The sequence below is a fragment of the Tursiops truncatus genome, chromosome 16 (genome assembly GCF_011762595.2).
Source record: "Tursiops truncatus isolate mTurTru1 chromosome 16, mTurTru1.mat.Y, whole genome shotgun sequence".
Classification (NCBI taxonomy): domain Eukaryota; kingdom Metazoa; phylum Chordata; class Mammalia; order Artiodactyla; family Delphinidae; genus Tursiops; species Tursiops truncatus.
The window spans coordinates 7,220,747-7,248,106 of record NC_047049.1 but is presented as its reverse complement, the minus strand read 5'-3'; the positions used below and the strand labels follow the sequence as shown (position 1 = coordinate 7,248,106).

Genomic DNA, 27,360 nt, shown 5'->3' with positions numbered 1-27,360 from the left:
ACAGGGTTTCTCAACCTCATTCCATTGACATTTGGGGGGGGATAATTCTTTGCTGTGAAGGGCTATCCTATGCATTGTAGGATGTTTAGCAGCTTCGTTGGCCTCTGACCATTAAATACCAGTGGCACCCTACCCCAACCCCCAGTTGTGACATCCAAAAATGTCTCATTTTTGCCAAATGACCCGTGGGGCAGAATTGCCTCCAGTTCAGACCCCTTGAGTTAGGGGCTGTTACAATGATCTGGGAGAGAGATGATGATAGCTTGGACCACTGTGATGGGTATGCTGATGGTGAGTTGTAGGATTCTGGATATATTTTGAAAACTGCTGATCGATCAAAGGGAGCATCAAGAATATTCCAATGTTGTTGGCCTGTGCAACTGTCAAGAAACAGTTCTGTTTGCTGAGTTTGGAAAAAGTGTGGTAGAAGGAGCTTTCTGACAGATTAAAATCCCAGTTTTGAACCTGGAAGATTGAACAAATTGAAGAATAATGATTGGAAAGGTTAGTTCCTTCCCTGAGGTTAGTTGTAGTTCATTTTCACCATTATTTATGTTGATTTTTTAAAATCTTCTTTCCATGATTTTTCATTAAATTTGTCTTCCCTTGTACCCAGAATCCAGTTGCTTCTTAACCTCCAGCGTTACCACCATCTCACTTCAAACCATTGTCATCCAGCGTCTGGATTATTGTGATAGCCTCCCTTCCCCGGCAATATATTTTGGACATTGCAGCCAGAGTGGTCATGTGAAAATTGAAATCACATCATGTTACTTCTAGGTCAAACACAAAACCGTACAGTTGCCCGAATCAACTGCCTCTTTTATCCTTGAGCGTGGCAAATGCTGGCTTTTAATGCTAAAAGTTTCGTTTGTAAAGAGAAAAAACGGTTTGGGGAACTACCAAGAGCTATACAGAAGAGGCAGTGTCTGGGATGCGCAGAGCACGAGACCCAAGGGGAGGATACAGTGCTTGGGTCGGTTCTGATCGCGGAAACCTGCACTTCTCAGCCCTCGCTCCCCGGCGCACAGAGCCTTTGGCCTCACCCGCTGAAGACTCCATTTCCCAGGATGCCAAGGGGCGGGGCCGACCGGAAGGCTCTGTGCCCTCCGCGGGGCATGATGGGGGAGTTGGAGATTTCCATCATGGCGGCTTCCATTTCGGGCTACACCTTCAGCGCTGTGTGTTTTCACAGCGCCAACAGCAACGCCGACCACGTAGGTGCTGGGCCCCCCGCCGCGGCTGCTGGGGCCTCCAGCCTCGGTCTCAGGCCGACGCCTGCGGCCAAGCTGCGATCACTTGCGGCTCGCACCCCCGGGCTGGCCCGATTAACTGATGACCCGGGAGGCTCCCCCCGCCAGCGAACTCCTGCTGCCCGGGGCCCTTCGCCCCCGAGATGGGCCCCCTCGCTCGGTGCCTTCCGCCGCCTGGCCGTCCCGGGACGGCAGTCTCCCGTTTGGCAGAGCTTTCCCGGCCGGCCACCGACAGTGTCAGGAGTCGCTTAGTGGAAACCGAGCGCCTGCCCCTCCCTGAGAGTCAGGCTTCTAGACTTGCGAGGGGAGTCTGGGGTCGGGAAGGAGCCGAGAGACCCGGCTTTAGTCTAGGAGCGCAGACACCCAGCCGCGCCCGCTGGTCTGACAGGTTGTTGTGGGCTGCGACGAGGGAAACCGTGGCTGTCACTATTCGTACTTGTTAGATACGATCGTGTGTTTTCTTCTCCTCGATGGAAAATGGAGATGTAACCAGGAGTGTTAGGTGTAGGGTCTCTTTGCCTTGAAGTTGCATGTTCAGTTCCTTGGCGAAGGTTCTAAGACCACGGAACTAGTCGCAGTGAAATAGGGAAGTGACAGGCCTACGTATGAATGATCGGAAATGCATTTTTAATGTCACTGGCCTCTGGATGGAAATTCTTTATGAAACTAGATAATTTTTATCTTTAAGTACTTGCCCACCAAATTGAGGGATTGTTTTAAGTGATTTTAGTAGTGAATTATTGAAGTTCATTAAATAAACATAGTGGGGGGACTGTTGTGGTTGTGTAGTCATCACAAAGCAAAATGATACACTGCAGAAGAAGGAACTGGACTTGGTTTCACTTCTGCACTCCTTGCTTCCATTAATAAAAACTGATTTCATGTAGAGGTGGTTCCATTAAATTGAATGGCATTAAATTATTGTGCCGTTCCTCGCTTCAGTTTGATAGTAGGGATTAAGGATAGGAGTATACACAACACGGGTTTCTCCAGAGGCAGCTCCTGTCTCTGGACACTAACACCTTTGATATTGCAGACAGATATTTAATAATGTAATGCAGTTCCATGTAAAGGTAGTTTGTGGCACTTCTAGTGTCCTGTGGAAGTATTAAATATGGTTCACAATAATGCTTCTTAACCTCTCTAGACCTTGGAGTGCCTAGTAATATCACAGTTTATGTATAAGGCAAAATTACTGTAAGAATAAGCAACCTGTTGAAAAGTGGATAGTTTCTTTACAAACTGCAATGAGACGGCCGTGTTACTTAGATTGTTATTAATTTATTTCAAGAGCTATCTCTTTAATATCTGTGCTATGCCAGGCATGGTGCTAGACTTCACAGAAATTTTCACCAGTGACAATAGTTTGCAACTTGTGTCTTATACGAGGATACCTGCTTATATTAACCTTGCCACAATTATATAAGTGGAATATTTTAAAGTAATTTCAATTTCATATATTTTAAAGTTGAAGAACCAAGAATTTGTTTTTGTAGTATGTTCTTGTTTTGCCCTGGCAAGAAATTAGTTTAAAACCACTCATTTCAATAGAGTTGGAGTTAACAGACTTTTTCTGTAAAGGGCCAGACAGTAAATATTTTAGGCTTCATGAGCCATGTGGTCTCTGTAGCAACTACTCAGCTCTGCTGTTGTAGGGAGAAAGGAGCCATAGACAATAAGTAAATTAGGATGACTGTTTCCAATAAAACTTTACTTATGTACACTGAGATCTGAATTTCGTATAATTTTCACATGTCATGAAATATTCCTATTTTCTATTTTTTTTCAACAATTTAAAAGTGTAGAAACTTATTCTAAGCTTGTAAGCCATGCAGTAGCAGGCATTAGGCTGGGTTTAGCCCACACAGTATAATTTGCCTACTGTTATAAGGTAACAGTGGCTCAGATAATCCAGACCAGTAGATAAATAGGCATTCATGTTATACTCGGCTTTAGAATGTCTTGATGTCACTGTTGACTTTTTCAAACGGAGGCCTGTGGTAGGATTGCCAGATAAAATATAGGGCACCCAGTTAAACCTGAATTTCAGATAAATAGTAAATAATATTTTAGTATAAGTATATCGCATTTATTACATAAAAATTATCCATTGTTTATCTGAAATTCAAACTTAACTGCATGTCCTGCATTTTTATTTGCTAGGACTCTGTAGATACGTTCTTAAAGTCTAAAGTTGTGTAGGAATTTTAAATTGTATTTTCCACTTTGATTAAAGAAAAAAGTTTTTAACTTGTTACAAAGACAAAGCTTGTTTTTTGTAATAAGAACTCATAACTGAAAGACTTTCATAGGATAAAACAAGCTTCTTTAGTCTGTGTTTTCCAGATTAGTAGTCATGGACTCTAGCTCTGAGAGGTTTTTTTTTGAAAGAGGGGTGTGTATATTACTAAAGTTTGAGAGATGCCCTGTACATGATGATTTGGGATTTTAGGACACTCCACTCACCTTATCCAATACAAAAGCTATGCTGAAAAACATCTGTTTCTCCCTCCTCACCCCCACAGATTCCAACTGGGATTTTTTTTTTTTAATATTTATTTTTGGCTGCGTTGGGTCTTAGTTGCAGCACTCGGGACTTTTTGTTGCGGTGCGCAGGCGTCTCTCTAGTTGTGGCACATGGTCTCCAGACCTTGTGGGCTCTGTAGTTGCAGCGTGGGCTCTCTAGTTGTGGTGCACGGGCTCAGTAGTTGCAGCACACGGGCTTTGTTGCCCCGCGGCATGCGGGATCTTAGTTCCCTGACCAGGGATCAAACCCGTGTCCCCTGCATTGGAAGGTGTATTCTCAACCACTGGACCACGAGGGAAGTCCCCTGGGAATGTTTTTAAACTAGGAAGCTTCTTTAATTGATTAGAAGGGTCAACCTAGAATGGAAAGGACATTGTTTCATCAAATGTATTCAAGCAGCATTTATTGAGCACCTCCTGTGTGCTGGGCACTGTACGTGGTGTTGAGATACATAGTGAACAAGCACAGAGTCCCTGCTCTCGTGGAGCTTATATTTTAGTAGGAGCAGGCATTTGTTAATACATATAAATATGAAATATGGCAGATAGTGAGGAGACTAAGAAGAAAAAGGATGCAGGGTAAAGGGAACAGTGTCTGGCAGACTCTGATTCTGTTCCACTAGCTAGGGAAGGCCTCTCGGATGAGGCGCTATTTGAGTGAAGAGTGGAATGGAGGGAAGGAGCAAGCCATGTGGATGACTGGGGAGGGGGAGTCTGGGACAGCCTATTAGTTCACCACCGACAGAGAAGTTATTTTGACATTTAGAGTGTATGTTCTCCAGCTGTGCTTGTGCTGAACACTACAGCAAGTGCTCAAAAACAGTAGGTTATATGCTGAGTAATCCAGAATTGATGATGGTGGTATATGTTCTCCAAAGGTGTAAATAAATTTACCTCAGCATTTATTAAAGAAAAACTTTCATGTAGTGTTAAATTTATTTGCTGGAATGCTCATTTCCCATGCCAGCCTGTACAGGAGTGGTTAGGTTGTGCATTGTGTCAACTTCTTTATACTTTTATCATTAGCAATTTTTTTTGTGTGTTTTTTTTTAAATTTATTTTTGGCTGCGTTGGGTCTTCGTTGCTGCACGTGGGCTTTCTCTAGTTGCGGTGAGCGGGGCTACTCTTCATTGCGGTGCGCGGGCTTCTCATTGCGGTGGCTTCTCTTGTCGCGGAGCACGGGCTCTAGGTGCACAGGCTTCAGTAGTTGTGGCGCACGGGCTTCGTTGCTCCGCGGCATGTGGGACCCTCCCGGACCAGGGCTCGAACCCGTGTCCTCTGCATGGGCAGGTGGATTCTTAACCACTGCGCCACCAGGGAAGCCCCCATTAGCAATGTTTTTAAAACAATGGAATAAATTACATGCTGTTTCAAGAAAACAACCTTGGAATATTTCTGCTTCCTGAGCTTTTTTAACATTGGTTCTTACACTTAGTAGGATTTAGGTGATGAATTCACTCTCCTTATTTTCACTTCAAAAAAAACAGGGTTTTAGGGGAAGGGATTAAAATAATATTTCATCTTGTCAGGAAATCCTTTTTTCGAACAATCCAGTTAATAGCCAAATCTCAAATTGCTTTAGTCTTACTTGTTGGTTTGTGGATTAGTAGTTTACATGGCAGACTTATTTGGATTATTGTTAAAGTTATTATAAAAAATAACAATGTCCTCGATTCCTCTTAATTCCAGTAAAAATCCCTTTGATTTTTAGCTGCAGCTATTTTCTTCCATTGCTTTCAGGAAGGATTTTTGCTGGGAGAGGTAAGACAAGAGGAAACCTTTAGCATCAGCGACTCCCAAATCAGCAGCACAGAACTTCTGCAAGTCATTGGTGAGTGAGTTTATCACGGACCTTAGAAATACTCTTCTTGTATATATGCTGCTTGTTTTGTTCTTTGGCCCTTTAACTGATTTTAACCTAATGGTATATTAAAAGAGTACATAGAAAAGCACTGAAGTCACAATGCCAATTATTTGCACTAGTAAGTGATGTGAAATGTTTTTATAAGTCAGTGTAAACTCACAGTGTGTAGCTATAAGTTCAGGTATCCTGTGAAGCCATCCCTCACCCACTGACTGGTCTGACCTATGAATGGCTGTGTGGAATTACACGTGATAGTCTCTTCACAACCACAGGGATCCTTGAGTTTGCACCTCGGGCTGTGCCCATTGTCGGCATCACCTCACACTATAATGAAAGCACGTGTCGTGCTGGTCCTTCCTGGAGGGATCCGGCAAAGATGTTTACACTTGTTTACAGGAGATATTTGTTAAACCTACACAGCCTCTGAGGAGTAAGCCAAACAGTCGATTTGGGGGCGATTGCTGGGGCAAACGAAGGAGCATTTGTAGGTTCACCCGCCCTCTTTGGAGCAGTCTCCTTTTGATAAAGAAGGATTGTAGTCCTTTCAGCGGCACCTCGAGCACTTCACCTAAAAGCATATCCTGATACTCAAAGCAGAGCGGGGGTCATTTTATTCATTTATGCAGCCAACAATTATTGAAGAACGTCCCTGCGAGAGGCATTGTGCTGGGCAATGAGAGAAATATCCAATGCATCCCTGCCTTCCAGGGCTGTGGGGAGGATAAGACGAGCGTACAGAAATACCAGAGGGTGCAGGACGAGTGCTGTCAGGAAGGAACAAAGAAAATCTCATGAGTTGGGGGAAAAAAAAAAACCCACTGCTAGTGGGTTAAATCAGTAAAGACACCATACGGGAGGTAAACTTAGGGTACATTCAGGGGATCCCAGTGCAGGGAGTGCATGAAACTTACAGAGAGCCTGGCCTGTTTCTGTGTGACTAAAATACAGCCTGTGTGAAGGTGAGTGGTTTGTGGTTTGAAGTACTGCTGGGAGGTTAGGTTATGTTGAGACCAAATCATCGACTTCAGCCTGCTCTCCTAGCCTTCTAGTACCTGGGCTGGGAGGCCGGGTGAGGACTGAGGTGGTTGGGATTGGAGGGAAACGAGACCGCTGTTTCCTCAAGAGCCAGACAAGCCCCCTCCCCACAATATACTGACTTGCTGAAAAAATACCTGATATACTGCTGCATGGCTGTTCTTTCACTGATGGTTTATTTTTGTGTTTTGTTTTGCTTAACTCTTTAAAATCCTAAAATAGAGAACTTGGTTTCATTGGCCATCTGTGCAATTATTCATTGTTTGTGCTTGGGTTTTCAAAACTAATATGGTATATGCAGGTTTGCCAGATAGACCTGACAGAAAACCGTGCAAGAAAGAGCTCTTTTGCCTGGCGTGACCACAAAAGTAGCATTTCTGATGAATGTTCTGGCTGTTTATTTATCTTTAAAGAAATAGAATGGGAAAGTAACTAAAATTCTCCAGCGTAGTGTACTGTATCTTTGATTCATACACCTTCCGGTTCTTGCAGTAAATACCAGTTTCCATGGTACTGTAGATATGGAGAAGAACCAACAGAGAGTCCCAGTTAATACAGTGCCATGACAACCTTCTTTTGCTGTATAATGTTTAATTTATTAGCTACATTCAATTTGTTGTTTGAAATAGTCACGGATCTCATGAACAGAGTATTTGCTAGTATTATCTTAAATGTATTATTATCATTGTAATATTTTTCTTTTAAAAATAAATACATATTAGAAAATGTAAACCAAAGACTCTGGAAAACCTGGATTGAAAGGCAAAACATTAGGTAATGTGCCATGAGAAGTATTCCATACCACTAGTGTGAAGAAATTTTCTGGCACAGTTTAACCACCAGAATAAGATATTTTAAATAAAATAAATTGACCAAATTTCTTATTTGTTGAAAATGTCTGAATCCACACACAGACACCTTTCCTTGACTCTACACAATAAGGAGGACTTTATATGGAATATCACATTTTGAACACTTGTTTTGAATACATATTCATTTTTAAAGCTGTGCTCACTCACTTGAAGCGGAGTCGTCCGCTCTTAGTGCTGGGAGCGGTCAGGAGACAGCAACAGGGAGCTCCCTTAGTTAATAAGGTGATGCAGCAGCAGTTACTGGAAAGAACGGAAGGGGGAAGGACAGGAGCTGTTCAGCTCACCCACCAGCAGGAGAAGCAGAGACAGGAAGCTAGGCAAGCACAGCAGTACGTCCCAGTGGGGATTTTTACAGAAATGCGGGCAGAGACGCCATGCGTACGTGAAGAGGGGTCCACCGCATGGATGAGCTCTGGAGGCTTCAGAGACTCTAGAATCCGAGGCAAGCCTGCCCTGCCTCCCCCTGCTTCCAGAAGTCTATCTATCAGCTATTGTGCCCGCCAGCTTCATTCCAATCTGCACCTTATTGTGTTTGAGAGCATCCCCTTGTTTTCTCCATGGAGTGCTTAGTTAGGTATTGCAAAATCTTGTAAGAGAAAGCCTTAACTTCCTTTAGAAAATACCACATGATGTCTAGAGCATATCTTCAACATGCTTCTAATCCACGTTGCAAATCATGAGAGAAGTCTGCTGGGGTGGATTGATGACAGGAATGTATATTCAGAGTTCAGAATTTACTCCAGGGATTTTCTTGAACAAAATATTCTTTCCTTTAAGGTAGAAGAGTTTTTTTTTTTTTTTCTTTTCCCTGAACTCTAGTTGACATTTTTACTACAGACATTCCATATTCTAATTACTAACAGCATCTCTGAAATAACTTCTGGTGGTATACCGTGTCATTTTTGGTGATAAAAGAAGGAAATATTTCTAGATGAGGTTTTCTTATTTGCATCACTATGTCAACAGTTATACTAGGCAAATGAGCTTTTCATCCCTGTGGAAGTACTGGCATCTCTGTCTGTGTTTTGGCAGCACTCACATCAGTACAGAAGCTAATGGGCATAGCCTGGTGTCCTTCAAGGTGTGGTTTCATATTAATTGAGTTAAAATTGCAGACTGGAACTCTGTGGCTGTGGCTTTATAAGCAGCAGGTGATGATTCCCTGTCCAGGAGCATGTTGTTAATAGAATTGAGTGGTTAATTAGTCCCATGGTCTTATAAAGCAACCCAGACCGTAAGCCCCCTGATGAGCTTGAAGAAATTGTTCTCTATGATTAATCGCCGCAATCTTTTAGGAAGCCGTTTGGATCTGCCTTATAAATGACTGTTTCCCTTGGTACTGAAAATCTTTGAAAGGGATAATATACTTTCAGAGTTTCTGCCCTTCCCCTTCAAAACACCTGGCCCAGTTGTCCTGCGTTGTTAGTAGGTTACTGATAGTAGGGTGGTAAGGCCTTCCTTTCCCCAAGCTGTCCTCACAGCTCTTACCCACCTTGATCAAATGCTTCCAGGCATTGATTCCTTTTTCCTCTTAGGCTTTGTTTAAATAGGTAAGATTGAATGAGGGCACACAATAGCTGCCTGTTCCTGAATAAAAGCTTTCAGATGTGTGCTCATCACACCTGGACAAATGGACCCAGAACTTTCATTCACCAGTCTACTTTGTCCTGAGAATGTGTGCCTGGGTTTCAGTGTTAAAAAGACATACTGCCCTCACTAGTGTACACACTGTTCGGGAGAGGAAAACTGTCTTTTTATTGTCTGAGATTTTGGTTAAAAATTTTTTTTAAATCCTGAACTGTTTTATAGTTGTCTGTATCTTACATGATTAACTGAGATGTATTTCCTCTTTCTAATTACAGAAATCCACAACCATCAGCCTTGTTCAAAACTTTTTAGGTAAGCCACATCCTTCTTTGTAGCTTTTTGTCCTTAGTAAAAGATTAACTGATTGAAAACTAGTGAATTTAGACCTGTATGTGATTATGGCTGTAAAGTTATAACTGAGGGCATCCAAATTCACTTATTTTCTGAGTGCCAGATGTGTGTGTGGCACTGTGTTAAGTTAGGAAGAGGAGAAGGGAGACAGTATAAATCTTGGCCTCAGTGGTTTAGAATGGAAGCCTTTATGCCAGCCCCTCTAGCAAGGGCTCTTCATCCATAGAGAAGGAAGTTAACCAAGGATCGCATATAGATAAAATAATTGGTGTTGTTAAGAGGGATAAAAAGTGTTCAGTGTTCAACTTTAAAATGTAAGGAAAGGGAACATAAAACCTACTTTTTTGTGTTTAATATACACCAGTTGAATATTATTACCAACTAAAGGACAGAAAGAGAAAAAGACAGGAGGAGAGATGTTCAGAGGGAGAAAGCAAAGGACAGAGAGACTGACGGAGGCCAAGGTGAGGGAGAAAGGGGCCAGCATCTCCCAGACACCGGACTTCTGTTCCCCAAACCGCAGTCCAGGCCTCTGTCTGCTTTCTCAGCCCCAAACCCTTCCGCCTGATGGCAGGTATGATGAGCTCCACTCTGTGTTTCGTAAAACTCCCTGAGGCCCTATTCTTCTACTTTCCCAAGAGCCAGGCCAATACTTTCCTTGCATTGCTGCTCATACTAGCGGGATTCGGCGTTCTTGGTCAGCACTTCCTTCTTTAACACCTGCCCACCCTTTGTGCCTGGCTGTTCCTGCTGTGTGTTCCCTGCAGCTTTCACCCTGACCCTGCTCCCATTCTCAGCTGACCCAAACACCCAGCCCCCTTGCACCCAAGAACCCATGGGGACTTGCACCATGTTCACCACCCACCTTACCCCCACCCCTCCCGCGCACACTTGCCCATTATTTCAGAGGATTGTTACCTGTGAACTAAGCCTCAAAGTAGCTGAGAACCTCATCTCTTAGATTTACACATAACTGAAAGAGGAGCAGGAAGCAAGACAAGGAACCAGCAGTTCATTTGAAAAGAATCTCAGAGCAAATGAAATGATTCAGGCCCTGGTCCACACACAGCCTCTGTCTGGGTCAGAATGGGTCCTGTTTGGCCCTGACCATCTAAAGCTTTGCTAGGTGTGCCCTGCCCTGCCCTTCTGAGGATTTCCTTAAACCACTGTCAGCAAAGTAGTAACAGAACGTAGACTCATAATTTAAATCATAGACTCATAATTCTTAGAACTGATAGAAATCTTAGAAATCATCTGTCTACTCCAAAATCTTTATTTTGCAAAAAGGAAATGGTGGCCAGGTAGGTTAAAGTGACTTGCCCAAGATCATACAGTGAGAAGCAGAACGGAGCTGGAGCTGGTATCTCCTGACTCACAGTTCAGCGTTTTTACTATAACTTGAACTCCTTCCTGCCTTATAGGCCTGGGCGTATGGTGGTAGGAGGAGGGGAGGAGGGTGGCATGCCTAAAACCATGACCAGGGGTAGAAAAGCCCACACATTATGCCTGGACTGCTCATCATGGGATTCAGGTCAGATTGGTCTCGTTTAAGGGTGAGTGCATTCAGTTTGAAGCTGGTCAGACCTCGCTTCAAATCCCAACTCTTCCATCTACCAGTTCTGTGATTTGGGGCAAGTCATTTAACCTCATTATCTTTATCTAGAAAAATGGGAATAAAACATGTTGACTGGGACTTCCCTAGTGGCGCAGTGGTTAAGAATCCGCTTGCCAATGCAGGGGACACGGGTTCGATCCCTGGTCCTTGAAGATACCACATGCCGCAGAGCAACTAAGACTATGTTCCACAACTACTGAGCCTGTGCTCTAGAGCCCGCGAGCCACAACTACTGAGCCCACGTGCCACAACTACTGAAGCCTGTGTGCCTAGAGCCTGTGCTCTGAAACAAGAGAAGGCACCGCAGTGAGAAGCCCACACACCACAACAAAGAGTAGCCCCCGTTTGCCACAACTAGAGAAAGCCCACGCACAGCAACGAAGACCCAACGCAGCCAAAAATAATTAATTAATTAATTAATTAATTATTTAAAAAAAACATGTTGACTTGTTGGGCTGAACTAGTACTTATCTCCCAGCATTGAGGCAAGGATGAAATGAATTAACACAAGGAAGCATGCAGCTGAGTGTCTTATTAAGGATTCAGCAAATACTCGTTTCCTTTCTTCATTTCTCAGAAAATGAGCTGCTGTGTTCTTTTTTTTCCCATAGGTAATTGATACTTAGAAACAAGAAAAAGATGTCACAGCCATTTGAAACCACACATTTTATAATTACTTGCTATCAGCTCCTCCCACTTATGGAAGTAATACCCTTTGAATGTAGCAGTGTCTTGAGTAGTCTTTGATGCAAAAGATACCTCATATCAGTAAAGCATTTAGATTGTTTTCTCTTTATATACCTATTGCAGACAAGCAATTGTATCTTTATTACCAACTTTTAGGGTTAGATGACCCATAGACACATGTTACTAAGCATATTCATGTCAAAATACTATGTGATTTTAATAAAATATTTTTTCTCTTTAAAAAAACAGTTTTTATGACTATGCAAGCAAAGTTAATGAAGAGAGCTTGGACAGGATTCTTAAAGATCGGAGAAAGGTATGTTCTATTTGTCACCCAGTCTGATTTGGAAATCAATCCTTATCACCCAAACTTAAAACCAGAAATGAATGTAAAATGAAACAATGAGATTTGATGTTAATATATAAGAATTCTGTTGAGTAGATTTTAAAGGTAAATTGCAAATGTGACACGATGTTTACAGTGTATCAATAGAACAAAATTTGGATATTTAGAGTGATTCCATTATGCAAAAGTCAGAAGAAAAAAAAGAACATGAACTATAATCTAGAAAGTTGACAATAGTTGAGTTGATTCTGGGTGGTTCTATCTTCCCATTATGTAATTTAAAAAATAATTTTGCCAACATTTAATACACATACATTAATTTTATAATGAGGGAAAATATTTTTTAACAATACAAATTGCAGTCAAACGTCTTTAGATATGTTACTCCTTCAAGTTCAATTAACAGTGAACATAGATGTTTTTCTAAAAGGTCATGTGTTTATCATTTCTGTCAGCATATGCATATGATGTTCTGAATGTGTATACATGGTAAGCAAGTCTGAACAAAATTGAAAATGAATCAAAGCTTTATTGCTGCAGCACTGTCTGATGGTCTCATTTATAATTTACTGTACCATGTATGGGGTTTACTTTTTTACCTTGGTATATTAATTCCAGAAAATAGATTGGTCACTAAACCATCACTTGAGGGAAAAAAGTACCAATGAAAGCTTTCAACTTATCAAACAGAAAACAAAATGCCTTTGTTTAGAAGCATGTATTATTTAAAAAAAAAAAAAGCTTTAAAAAGATTACCTGTGCATAAAAATAATCAGTGTGGGATTCCTAAGGTGTCTGAAGAAGGGCGTCAGAAATAACAGTGCAGGGCTTCCGTGGTGGTGCAGTGGTTAAGAGTCTGCCTGCCAATGCAGGGGACATGGGTTCGAGCCCTGGTCCGGGAGGATCCCACATGCCGCGGAGCAACTAAGCCCGTGCGCCACAACTACTGAGCCTGCACTCTGGGGCCCGCTATCCACAACTGCTGAGGCCACGTGCCTGGAGCCTGTGCTCCACAGCAAGAGAGGCCACAGCAGTGAGAGGCCCGCGCACCGCAATGAGGAGTGGCCCCTGCTCGCCGCAACTAGAGAGAGCCCACGCCCAGCAGCAAAGACCCAACGCAGCCTAAAATAAAAAATAAATAAATTAAAAAAAAAAAAGAAATAACAGTAAGAGTAGATCAACAGCCTTTCCAATGTATGGACTCTCTCAGTAACACTGTCGGATGTACAGGCAGAAAGGAAAGCAGGTAAGATCACAGGAAAAATGGGAAGTGTGAGGGATAGGTCTGAAAAAAGGGCAGTGGTTTTGAGGGTGATAACAAACTCAGGAAGTGCTCGGTATTAGCAGAGAGTCTAACACAGTCCCCTGCCCAAGTGGGAAAGTGGGTTAGAGCAGCCACAGGCATCACGGTCCAGCTCCCCCATTTTCAGTGACTTGCCTGAAGCATACATTCTGGGATCTCTTAGCAGTCCATATTCATCCCCCAGCCACCACCTTACTTCCTCCTTCCATTTATTTTCGTATTTTAGATAATGAAGCTTTATTATACTTTCTAAAACTAAAATTTATTCCCTGAAAATTCCTATTGAAGCACAGTTGCCTAGAGCACTCACTTTATATTAAATTACCAGGAAATTTTTTTAATAGATGAAAAAAATTTAAACTGAAAAAAATGAATAAAGAATATAAACAGGAAATTCACAAAAGAAAAAAGAAATCCACAAATGTCCAAGAAGTAAATGGAAAGATGTTCATTCTCAATTAGGAAATGCAAATTGAAGCACGTAATGCTGGGTTTTTGTCCATCCAATTGGCAGAAGTATAAAAGGATTGCTAATATCCAGTGTTGGCAAGATGGTGGGAAATGGGGAAGCTGTAGTTGGTGGGAATGTAAGTTGATATAGACATTTAGGGGGAGAGTTTCGCAATAACAGAATTTTAAATATGGAGTTCCACCTCTAGGAATCTGGCCCAAGTAAACAAAAGCATCTAGGCACAAAGGTATGAAAAGCTGGCGTTATTGAACACTTTAACTCTGTGCCAGGCAGTATTCTAAGCACTTTCCAGGTACTGACACATTTAATCCTTGTAACAGCGCTGTGAGGCTGTTATCATCACCCCCATTTTATAGTTGAGACAACTAAAGATAAATAACTTACTTAAGGTTGCGAGCAGGAAATGTTGGCGCCAAGGTTTAAACGCAGCAGTTTGGCCTTTTAATCCAGCATACGAAGATGTTTGTTGTATCTTTGCTTAATAGTGAGAATTTTGAAAGCAATCTAAATGTCCACCAGGAGGAATGGTTAAGTAAATTATGTTGGTACCTCCATGCTATGGGATATGAAGCAGCCATTAAAAAGAATGAGGGAGGTTCTCATGAATGACATAGAAAGATCTCGAAGTTAAATGAAATAATTTGAGCCTGTTTTTTATAAAAACAAAAGTTTGAATGTTTAAATGTACAGAAAAAGATCTGGAAGGAAGCCAACCAAACCTAAAAGTAGTTACTTTGAGAAAGGGAGCAGAGATGCTGCTGAGGAAGGGAGACTTTATGTGATAAGGTTTTTTAAATTGTATTTTACATTGAAAATAAATAAAGAAAGGAGCTCTACCATGTAGTTTTTTCAGTAGCAAATAGGGACACATTTCCAAATTAATTTGGGGATTTTAAAATTGGATTTGCTAATTTACTATGCTGTTTTGTATTTTGGTTGTGTATTAAAATATAATCATGTTGTATTTTTAAAAATAAAAACAAACAAATAAATAAATAAGTAAAATTGGATTTGCTGTTTTGAGACACAGAAGACCAATCATAGGTTGTTAACCGGAGTTAACTTCGCTTTTCCTGGGGCCAAGATTCTGAAAAAAGCTGATCTTCAGTTTTGATTTTGTAGAACTTTGTGCTAAAACTAATGTTTATATTTTCTTTTGCAACTAAAGACAGGAATTTGTTGCTTCAGTTTACTTGGAAATTATGTTTTATTTTCCATGGAATTTGTTAAAGGCAGGGACCATATTTTATGTTCATTGTATTTCCTATGGCACCTTATACATAATATAAACTCTTTAAGGATTTTTTTTCAAAAATCCAAATTTATAGCCCCAAAACAAAGATGATACATAACGTTTAGACTGAAAATCTTTAGAGTTGACTCTAGTTTGATTTTTTTTTTCCTCCAGAAATGGTACAAAGTTATATCTTCACCCCAAAAGGGTTACAGTAGTAGTTACAAAGGTACATTTAAAAGTTAGGCTTAAAAATACATATGTACTTTCAACAGTATCTGACATACAAAAAATATTTTTAATTAATATCAGCTCTTCAAGAAAGTGCTGATGGAACTGTTTCAAAAACTGACTCTTTGCTAGACAGGCTTCAAACCTAATGTATAATTGAAAAACCCTGGGAGTTCCCTGGTGATCCAGTGGTTGGGACTCTGTGCTCTCACTGCCGAGGACCCTGAAGGCCCAGCTGGGTTCAATCCCTGGTTGGGGAACTAAAATCCCACAAGTTGTGCAGGGAGGCCAAATAAAAAATGAAAGAAAGAAAAATCCTAAGAATTGGACTCAAGTTCAGTAAGTTGAACTCATATAAAATAAGTACATAATAATTTTAAAAGTTCCCTAATGGGTCCTAAAATTACCCATTAGAAAACACAAGCTAATAAAGATTTTTGTCACAATAGCAATTAATGTATAAAATACATAGAAATATGTTTACTAAAAAAAGTGTGCCTCTAAATATAGAAACTCCACAACATTGCTAAAACATTAAAAAAAAAAAAAAAAAAGGTTGGGTTTAAGATACAGGCTAATGTTTTTGGTACGAAAAATCCCCCAATAGGTGCAGCAAGGTTGCGTTGGTGTGCTCAGTTACTGCTCTGGCAGAATCCATATTGTGTTTGCAAAGTTTTGACCAGCCTCAGGTTTTGGGCTCAGACAAAAAAAGCAAGTGAGAGGAGGACTTCTGCCTTCTTGAAAGCACCTGCTCCGAAATAGATAATGATAAATATAACTGTTGTCTTAATATCATCGTAAGGCCAAAAAGAACAGAACTTAAAGATGACAAGTGTGCCCAGTATTGGAGATAATTGCTTTGGATCCAGAAGATGTAAGTGAATGTCTAGCACAGAGAGTAGAGAGGAGAGTCTTTGTGAAATATTGTCTGAAACTTTAGCAGAGATAAGGTTTTAGTGAAAGATATTCATTATTTTTTATCATGGCCCAAACATAGTGTTCTCTTCCACATCAGTGACCTCATTTCTCAACAGCATTGCAACCAGCTTGTGAGCTCTAAAAGGTAGAACTGTAGACGTCGCCAATGTGAATTATTTTGGCATGTCATCTTTCATTGATCAGGATGAAGGGGGTTATCTTTTTAGCAAATATCAAATGAATAAGTTGATATCCAAAATAAATTTATAAGGCTTCCCGCTTCTCTGAAAATACAAATGGAATAAAACAATTACAGTCAGTATAAGTGAAAAGCATTAGTACCCATCCAGTAGCCACTTGCAAGATACTTTAGTCAGCGAGTATTTCATAAGAAGAATCCATGAGCTGAGCACTGCTTAGGCCTCTGCAGGAATGCAGGGGTGTGTGAGATGCACCCGAGTCCTGCAGAGGAGCTAGTCCTACATTAAATACAGAGTGCCGAGACTCAGAGTGAAATGTGCCATGCTCTTTGGCGTTAGTAGCTCTAGCCAGTTGATAATTTTTGTTACCCACTTTTTTTTTTTTAAGGAAAACTACTTTTCACTCTTTTATGAGCAACATTGTGTGAATAATGTGGAATTTTAAAGTTAGTGTAGTACAGTGGAAAAGACAGGCAAAGAGGTTCCAGATCTTGGCTGTCACTCATTAGCTCTGTGACTTTGGACAAAACATCTCTTTTGTAAGATTTGCACTGTCAGAAGTGTTTGGGTTTTCTTTATATTTAAAGAATATCAGAATTAATTGCTTTAATATAATTGGAATTATGCTTTATTTTCAGCAGTACTCCTTAAGGGCAGGAACTGTTTCTTTGCTGCCTGTAGTTCCTTGCATGTGATACGAACTCAGTGCAGAAAACTTTACTCACCTCCTAGGGTTGTTGTGATACTTAGTGAAAATATTTGTAACGTAGCTAGCTGAAGGTCTGGAACAGGGGCTCAGTAAAGGTTGGTTGACTTCCTTCGTTTGTGAAAGTGCCAAAACATAATCTAAATTTACTGTTAGTTTTAATATGACACTAACAATTTTAAATTACTTTGATTTCTCAAAACAGGATTTTCACTCAAAGAGTTTGGTTTTTTTTTGCGGTACACGGGCCTCTCACCGTTGCGGCCTCTCCCGCTGCAGAGCACAGGCTCCGGACGCGCAGGCTCAGCGGCCATGGCTTACGGGCCCAGCCGCTCCGCAGCACGTGGGATCTTCCCGGACCGGGGCACGAACCCGTGTCCCCTGCATCGGCAGGCCGACCGTCAACTACTGCGCCACCAGGGAAGCCCAAGAGTTTGTTTTTTAAAAAGAAGCTTATGAAGATTATTCTTCTTATAAAGAATTAACTTAATTGTCTCTACAACAGAGATTTTCAAACTGTAGTATGCATAAGAAAAAACTTAAGAACTTATCTTAAATTCAGGTTCCTGGGTCTACCCTTAGAGGTTGTGATTCTCCAGGTTTGGGTGGGGCCCAGGAGCATTTTAGGGAACTGCCAGATGTCTCTTAGGCCATGTGTCTCCCAGATGTCCAGCAGATCACATTATGAAGAATATTCTTCCAAAGAGCCTATAAGTTTAATTCACTTACCAATTTAAGTTACAGTGTAGTCAAAACTGACAAAGCTAAACTTTTTAAATTGTATTGAGGTATAATTGACATGTAATAAACTGTATATTTAGAGCATATACTTTGATAAGTTTTGATATATGTATACATGCATGAAACCATTATCAAAATAAGATGATGAACATACCTATCACTGCAAAAGTCTCCTCATGCCCTTTTCTGATCCCTCCTTCTCACCCCTCCCAGGTCACCCACTGATCTGCTTTATGTCACTATAGATTACTTTTTATTTTCTAGAATTTTATATGAAATGGAATCCTATAGCATATGCTATTATTATTATTATTATTTTGGGTCTGGCTTCTTTCACTCAGCATAATTATTTTGGAATTCGTCTGTGTTGTATTTGTTGGTAGTTTGTTCCTCTTTCTTACTGAGTAGGATTCCAGTGTGTGGATACACCACAGTTTATTTAGCCGTTGACCTGCTGATGGACAATTAGGTTGTTTTCAGTTTTGAGCTATTGCGCATAAATCTGCTGTGAACATTTGTGTACAAGCATTTGTGTGGATGCATTCAGAATTAAATTTGTAAGATTTCATGCAACTTTTAATACTTTTCTTCTTCTGTTTTTGTTGCAGAAAGTTATTGGGTGGTACAGATTCCGGCGAAACACACAGCAGCAGATGTCGTACAGAGAGCAGGTTATTCATAAGCAGCTCACCCGCATCCTTGGGGTGCCTGACCTCGTCTTCCTTCTCTTCAGCTTCATCTCCACCGCCAACAATTCCACTCATGCTTTAGAATACGTTCTCTTTAGACCAAATCGGAGGTAAATAAAGCGTTCCCACCAGCCTCGCATAAATAGGAAAGATGTTGATACAAGTAATTGAGATTTATGACTTTGAAAATATGCATTTTATAGCATCTTTAAAGTAAAGTGTTTATAACTCTCCTTTAGCTAGTTTTCTTTGTGGTTAGAGAAAGTATTTTCCTTTCAGTTAGTTATATAAATTAAAATTGTTTTTGAATCAAGAAGCGTTAGCAAGACATTAATTATGCATCAATTCTTATAGGAATAAACAGCTAGAAATCATCATTTGCTTCTCCATAATCCATTTTGTAGAAATACAGTTTTATTGCACTGTAAGTCTGACTGTAATTTTAAAACACAGATTTCAAAGACAAAATTGTAAAATTGATCCACCTACTGGCTAATGAGGGTTCTGCATTGTGAACTTGCTAAAGCAAGAAAAAAAAAAAATCATATGATCATGGTGTCTGTCTGTAAACAACAGAAAGGGTTCCCTCCAGAATTTCACTTGTAGTAGAATAAATTAGATCAATATCAGTGAAAATAATTATTAATTGTTAAATAGCCATTTGCAAGATTTCATTAATTAATCAGGTTCTTGAGCACTTAAAACCTCCTCAGCACTCTGTCAGTTGCTGCGGAGAGGCAAAAGATGTATAAGACGTCACCTCTGCCCTTGAGGAGTTTACAATTGAGTTTCTACTTTAAGGGAAGGGAAAAAATTGCTAATTCAACTAACCCTAGGTTGTCTGTGGAAGTAGGTTCTCTGTGAGACCTTCAGTTAGTTCCCAGTGCAGAGACTCAGGCTCCTATTGGCAGGACCCATTCTTCAAGTAGAGCGGTGCTTTCAACATGATCTCTCTCAATCTTCCCTGCAGGTATAATCAAAGGCTATCCCTTGCTATTCCCAATCTAGGCAACACTAGCCAGCAAGAGTATAAAGTGTCTTCAGTGCCAAATACTTCTCAGAGTTATGCCAAAGTTATTAAAGAACATGGGTAAGTCGAAAGGTAAAATGAATGTTTTTTCCTTTCTTTTGTTAACAATGTGTTTATGGGGACTTCCCTGGAGGTCCAGTGGTAAAGAATCCGCCTTCCAATGCAGGGAACGTGGGTTCGATCCCTGGTTGGGGAACTAAGATTCCACATGCCGCAGGGCAACTAAGCCCGCGCGCCACAACTGCTGAGCTCGCACGCCTCAACTGGAGAGCCCGCGTGCCGCAAACTACAGAGCCCACGTGCTCTGGAGCCCGCGCGCCACAACTAGAGAGAAGCCCGCACACCGCAACAAGGAGCCCACACGTTACAATGAAGAGTCCGCAACGAAAGATCTCACATGCCACAACGAAGATCCCTGGTGCCACAACGAAGATCCCTGGTACCACAACGAAGATCCCTGGTGCCACAACAAAGACCCGATGCAACCAAATAAATAAATAAATAAATATTTAAAAAAACAAACAAAAAAAAACCAATATGTTTATGGAGAAGTGTGACATCGTTTGATATAACATTGAAAAATGTAAGGTAATTCTCTAGACCACCACTACTGTATATCAAAATCTTATGCTTATTGAAAAGATAGTTTACTTTTATCAATATTTATTTTTTTAATCATTTACCACGATTTTTTTTTGCAACTGATAAAAAAGTTTGGATAGAGTATGTGTATTTCTGAGGTTCAGAGAGCTAACTGTGGTCACTGAAAAATATATAGAGTGATCTAGGAAAAAATAACACTATTATTTTTCAGTTGTCTCGGTAACATGGATTCTCTTTTCTTTCTCCTGTAATTCTAGGGGTATGGGCATTATTGCTTAAACATTGTCACTGTGAACTTGTAGCATTTACGTTATAGATAGAGGTAGAAGTGATGGGAAAGTGCCTTCTAGTTCACGGCAGTTCTAATCACTTGGTGAATCTTTTTTCTGTTTGTCTTCTAGTACTGACTTTTTTGACAAGGATGGAGTAATGAAAGACATCAGGGCGATTTATCAGGTTTATAATGCACTTCAGGAGAAAGTGCAGGTAACTGGTTTATTTACTATATTCATCTTATTTATATTGCCCAAATCTTTTAATTCTACTTTAAGTTTTAATAATCTCCCAACTGACAAATGAATTGTGGTCCAAAAATCAGAATGTGCTCTCCCAAAGTGATATAAGATGTATGGAGTAGTTGCTCATGTCAGTCTATGAAAGCTGGTCTCACTCATTATGTGCCTTCAGTGGAAACTCTGAAGTACAGAATTAATATCACTCTTTTAAATACTCATGACCTCTTTAATGACAGCTTTTTTCCTGGGGAAATGTATTCCGAATTTAAAGAAGTATTGCTAAGAACACAGCTGTCCCATCACTTGTACTGTAAGTTGAGACTCACCCAAAGGCACCCGTAACTCAGGACAGCTCTGCTTCCTAATTCTAGTTCACTCACTCTGCCCGCAGCTGCCTCCACTGTGTGGGAAGATGCAGTGGAGCCTGTTCATTCCTCGGCAGTCATGCAGCAAATATTTATGGAAACATCTCCTACAAGCCAGATCCTGAGCTAGGTGCTAAGAATACTTTCCCACGTTCTTTTCATCATCCCCAAAGTGTTCTTAGGAGTAATTTGTTCTAAAACCCTAAGAACAAAAGAGCCTTTGAGGACAAGGAGAGTGGTAAGGCTGAAGAAGCTGTTCCGGGTCTGGAGAAAGCCTAGCTTTGAGGAGGAAGGCCCCGTGGCATAGAGAGAGGAATGAAGGCAGCTGCTGAAAAAGAGGAAGGCAGACTGAGTTCAGCCTGGGTCAAAGAAGAACGCATGCAACGGGCAGTTTCCAGTGTCAGTTCTCCAAATTCGGGTCACGGTTACCCATAGCAGCATAGGGAACTTAATACAGCCTCACTCACTGGTGACCAGCCCACTTTCAGGCAGTTTCTGGTATTTCTGCTGTGGAAGGAACATGTGATGAGAAACAGCTTTGTGTCCCGAATTCATGGCCATGCTCTTTTCAGGCTATCAGCACTGTCTAATGGACTTCAAAATGGCTGCCATACATTTCATTGACTGTTGATTAAGGCCTGCCCTGCAAACACCAGTATCACGTCCAGTGCCCCGATAGGAGTGGTTACATTACATTGATATGGTCTCAAATAGTTACCTTTTATTAAATCTTGACTTTGAAACTTATTTTCTTTTTCAACTTTCCCTAATTATAAGTAGTTTCTGTTAAATAAATCTATGTGTCATCTGATGTTTGATTGTTGATTATAAATAAGAGTTGAAAGTATCTCATTGCTGTCTTTTGTTCATCCTGTATGCCAGACTGGTATCGGAAATTCCCTTTTCATATCAATACAGATGAGTAAGAAAGGGAAAAGATGAACTCTTTCCCTTCTTACCCTTCTCTTTAAGAATGTATAAGCTAAATAGCATAATCATCTTAACATAATTAAGAAAGCAGTTCAGTGGATAACAACAGTATTGGTCTCTGGAACCTTCATGATTTTGTTCTACCTTAGGTGTCTGCTTTTTAACTCGATAAAGTGTCTAGACTCTTCCCAGGGTTATAATCGATGCTGTCTTTATGAAATGCCTTGTGCTTGGATTTGAAACTAATTGTTCTTGTTGTCATTTTTCCCTCAGGCAGTGTGTGCAGACGTAGAAAAAAGTGAGCGAATTGTTGAATCTTGTCAGGCAGAAGTGAACAAATTAAGAAGACAAATCACTCAGAGGAAGAATGAAAAGGAACAAGAAAGAAGTGAGCCTCCTATTAATTTTACCATTCAGAATCAGGGAAGTGTCTGGTTTTAAACATCAAATTACATAATAAATTACATGCATTCTTCTACACTCATCAAGCTCCAAGTTAGGCTGCTTGGAAGAGGGCATTCACTTGTCTTTAGACTTTTCCAGAAGGGAAGTACGGTTTTTCATGGTGTCCCTCTCAAGTCTCTGAAACTGGAAGAAAAAGAAGACCAAAGGTAGAAATGCTGAAGCAAGTTACAATAAATCCTGAGAAGTGATATGACCTATGTACAGTGGATGTGATGTTTCTTACTAAGTTAACCCTGACATGCCTTGCACATAGGGACTGTGTCCTGTGTTCATTGGAACCTCCTAAAAGAGCTACCTAAAATTCTCTTAACTTTACCTTTGATTCATGGGCAGGGTCTCAACAAAGACTTTAAATGTCTGGTTTTTGATAGCAGTGGATGACTGGATACCATTAAGCTAAGGAACCAGCTGGTTGAATGAGAATTAGGCCCAAGAATCTATCATATTAATTCCAGCATGCTAACAAACATATTTGCTACAATGCCACCAGATTTTTTTTTTATTTATTTTTTTATTGAAGTATAGTTGATTTATAATGTAGTGTTAGTTTCAGGTATACAGCAAAATGATTCAGTTATACATATATATATTATATATATATATTATATATATATATGTATATATTCTTTTTCAGATTCTTTTCCGTTATAGGTTTTATTACAAGACATTGAACATAGTTCACTGTGCTATACAGTAGGACCTTGTTGTTTATCTATCTTGTATATAGTAACGTGTATCTGTTAATCCTAAGCTCCTAATTTATCCCCCCACCCACCCTTTTCCCCTTTGGTAACCACAAGTTTGCCTTCTGTGACTGTGAGTCTATTTCTGTTTTGTAAATAAGTTCATATGTATCATTTTTTTATATTCCACATATAAGTGATAACATGATATTTGTCTTTCTTTGTCTGACTTACTTCACTTAGCATGATAATCTCTAGACCAATCCATGTTGCTGCAAATGGCATTATTTCATTCTTTTCTATGAATGCCACCAAATTTAACATTTGTAAGTAAAATCTATAAAATGTATGGCAAATAATATCAAGTGTAAAAGAGATAAGGGTATAACTAGCCTTTTCTAATTTAATAAGAATATTTGTAAACAAATTAAAATATAATTTATATTTCCAGGTAAATGATGTCTGATTCATTTCTACTGTTACATTATTCTAGAAATAATCAGAAATGCAGACAGGGATTTCTGCACAAGAGCATTAATCACAACTTTATAATTACAAAATCTTGGAAACAACCTGTTACAGTAATTGAATAAACAACAGTAGAATAGTTGAATACATTTTGGTATATCTATATAATGGAATATTGTACAGCCATTGAAGCGAATTTTTAATGACATAAGATAATATATAATCTTATATGAAAATGCTAGGATATAAAACAGTATAAACATATTATCTCAGCTCTTTTTTTTTGTTTTTTTTTTGTGGTACGCGGGCCTCTCGCTGTTGTGACCTCTCCCGTTGCGGAGCACAGGCTCTGGATGCGCAGGCTCAGGGGCCATGGCTCACGGGCCCAGCTGCTCCACGGCATGTGGGATCTTCCCAGACTGGGGAGCAAACCCGTGTCCGCTGCATTGGCAGGCGGACTCTCAACCACTGCGCCACCAGGGAAGCCCTCTCAGCTCTATTTTAAATACATGTATACAGGGACTTTCCTGGCGGTCCAGTGGTTAAGACTTTGCGCTTCCACTGCAGGGAGTGCAGGTTCGATCCCTGGTGAGGGAACTAAGATCCCACATGCTGTGGCAAACAAACAAATAAATAAACAGACATACACACACAAAGCTCGATAATAAAACTAGAATTCAGAAAAGTTGGGGTGCCTGCCACCTAAAGTTTCTGTCTTTTAACCCCAAATCTTGTGCTATTTTCACCAAAATTTTAACAGTGTTATCTGGGTGATAGAATTGTGGGTGATTTTTTGTTTTTCTTTTCTAAATTTTGTACAGATCATTTTTATAATATTTTTTAAATGTACTTAAAAACAATTTAAAGGCCATAGGCTCATAAATGTAGGGCTGTTTCTGTTTTACCACCATAAAAATGCAGTAAAATTATGGCCTATTATGTAGAAAACTGGGCACCTAACCCAGGGCTTTGAACTTTTAAGGAGAAAGAGATGTTTAAGAGTATTGTGACAAGTTGTTGTCAAGAAGTATTTTTTTTGACATGAGGCCTGTTAAGGAAAAATTAACGTTCAGATGACTGCCGAGGATGGTGAGGACTGTTGATTTTATCCTCTGTCCCCCCAGTCTCTGAGTACAGTAAGCAACAGGTGAGGGAAACAGCACCAGATCTGGAGTTAAGAGACCTGTGTTATGAGTATCAGGGCCCCACTTCTAGCTGTTCTCTTAGTGAAGTCACTTAACCTTTCAGAGCTCCGGTTCTTTGCCTGTGTGATGGAAACAATAACGTTAGTGATGACAGTAGTACTTCAGAGAGCTGTTTGGAGGCTTAAATGACTTAATGTATAGAAAAATCTTTTGTAAATTGTGAAATACTATGCAAATGTAAAATAATTCATAGTAATAATAAATTTCACTTCTTTGTTGCTATTTTCCAGAACAATCAGGTTGAACATTTAACGTATTGAAATGCAAAGCTGTGAAAATACAGAGTGTTACAGTTTTCTTCCTCTCTTCATCCAGGATTGCAACAGGCAATGATAAGCAGACAGATGTCATCTGAAAGTTTGGACCCTGCGTTCAGCCCTCGGATGCCCTATCCTGGGTTTGCAGCTGAAGGCAGAAGTGCACTTGGAGACGCAGAGGCCTCGGATCCTCCTCCCCCTTATTCTGATATTCACCCAAATAATCAAGAAAGTACTCTGAGCCATTCTCGCATGGAAACTAGCGTCTTTATGCCTCGACCTCAAGCCGTGGGCTCCTCCAGTTATGCCTCCACCAGTGCTGGACTGAAATATCCTGGAAGTGGGGCAGACCCTCCTCCTCCTCAAGGAGCAGCCGGAGACAGTGCTGAGGAATCAGACGACAGTGATTATGAGAATTTGATTGACCCTACAGAGCCCTCTAATAGCGAATACTCACATTCGAGGGATTCTCGACCCATGACGCATCCCGACGGGGGCTCCAGGAACACTCAGACCTCCCCAATTTAACTAAACAAAGGAAACTCTCCACTGAGCGGTGTTAATTGCTCATTGAGAGAGTTTTTTTGAGGACTTAATCTTGGGAGAGAACTTCTTCCTCAGACCCCTGGACTCCCCGGGACAAGCGCTTTTGGGCACAGAACTTGTAGGAGCCTCACGTCCACGGGTCCTCGCCTGCGGACTCAGTGTGCAGGTTTCACGACAGAACCATTAAGATAATCAAATTGTCCTAATTCTGGTGCGATTCATGGATGTACTGGTAAATATAGGCAAAGAGAAACTTATCAACGTAGTTTCTGTTCTTTAAAATAAATTGGAAATTAGAGACTAAGCACAATTAGTCTATAAATGTTCTATAAATCAAAACCTTACCTCTTGCACTATTATGCCTTGAAATTTACTTTTTCAAAGGGAAACTAGTTTAGCAGCAGCCTTCAAAGAACCTTCTTTCTATGATGAGCCAAATTCATCTCTGCCAGAAAAGAAATTTTGATAATTCCAAGAAGCCTGATTGGAGCAAATCAGACGTGTACCTTCTTTTGTCTGCATGACTTTGTGAGATCAAAAGAGAGGGCTTTGTTTCAACTTTTTTCTACTAGCCTGATATGTATTGTCACTTAAAATGGTTGCCTTTAAAAAAAAATGTAGAAATACTAATTACCAGTAAGTAATCATCCAAATAAGTATGACATGAAATAAATTACTTATTTTTCTTTTGGGGAATTACAGTGACTGCTATGGTGCACTAGCCACATTTATGGTCTCTGTTCTAGAGTCTTAAATGAAGGACACACAGCAGTAAAACAGAAAGGAGTTATGTTCCAGACCTGAGTTTTATGATGAACAGATTCCAGACACAGTGGATTTAGCCAAGTTCATACGTAAGGAAATAACTCGTTTAGATCTTCTGATAAATCCTAGTGTTAGTTTTATTTGTGGAAGAAAGACATTTAATAAACTGTTTGGGAATCTCGATTATTGAATAAAGATTCATTTTCAGTCTGAATAATCATACTTTTTTGAGTTGACATTTGGAAGATAGCTGTGAAATGTGTAGAGACTTTCCGTTGGGATGCACTTACATTTTTATTTAATTACTGCTTGTTTTCTAGTCTTAGGCCCAGAATGTGTGAAACCACTAAAGACATTCATGAGAATGATAGGCTCCTGGTTTGGAAATGACAAGACCCCCTCCCCCCATTTATGGCGGGGTTAGCCCGTGGAGCTAATGCCATGGATTATAGCTGCCTTGCCTTTGGACTAGTTAAAACCTGTCAGAATAAGGAAGTTGTTAAAGAGGCTTAAGCTCCAGGTTCTGGAAAAGCAGTTTCATTTTGTAGGAGAGAAGTTTAGTCTGACTGGAAATGAAATGCTAAAACTGCCACTCTTCAGATATCTACTGTATGGGGTCTGTATCTTCCTACTCTCCAGTTTTGTTGGCCTTATACCACTGCCATTTGATTTGAAATATTGCAGACCGCTGTATCTGCAAATGTGTTCCAGTGTTTATCAGCTCCCTTCTAGCGGCTTCAGCACCAGTGTGAATTTAATTTTTTTTTTAAGTGCCATCACCATCTCTGTTCAGATTTTGACATTCAGGAAAATATTTTTATTTTTATGCCATTCCGAAACCTACAATGTATATCTGACAAAGCAGTTAAATGTGACAATAAAAACTTATTTAATCGTG

General features: G+C 40.2%; 1 protein-coding gene across 3 annotated transcripts; it reads left to right on the top strand.

The window, feature by feature from the left end:
- Positions 1-1,117: 1,117 nt before the first annotated feature.
- Positions 1,118-27,360, top strand: ABRAXAS2 (abraxas 2, BRISC complex subunit). 3 transcript variants are annotated; one of them, XM_004315249.4, is made up of 9 exons: positions 1,118-1,217; positions 5,520-5,610; positions 9,413-9,449; positions 12,040-12,106; positions 18,550-18,740; positions 19,601-19,720; positions 20,665-20,749; positions 22,347-22,461; positions 25,210-27,360. In XM_004315249.4, exons 1-9 carry the CDS (start codon positions 1,119-1,121, stop codon positions 25,677-25,679), a joined length of 1,275 nt encoding a protein of 424 aa, XP_004315297.1. In that variant the 5' UTR covers position 1,118; the 3' UTR covers positions 25,680-27,360. The 3 variants fall into 3 exon arrangements, with proteins under 3 accessions (XP_004315297.1, XP_073649921.1, XP_019795771.1); XM_073793820.1 differs by lacking the exon at positions 1,118-1,217 and adding an exon at positions 9,876-10,062 and having other exon boundaries at positions 5,517-5,610; XM_019940212.3 differs by lacking the exon at positions 1,118-1,217 and adding an exon at positions 9,853-10,062.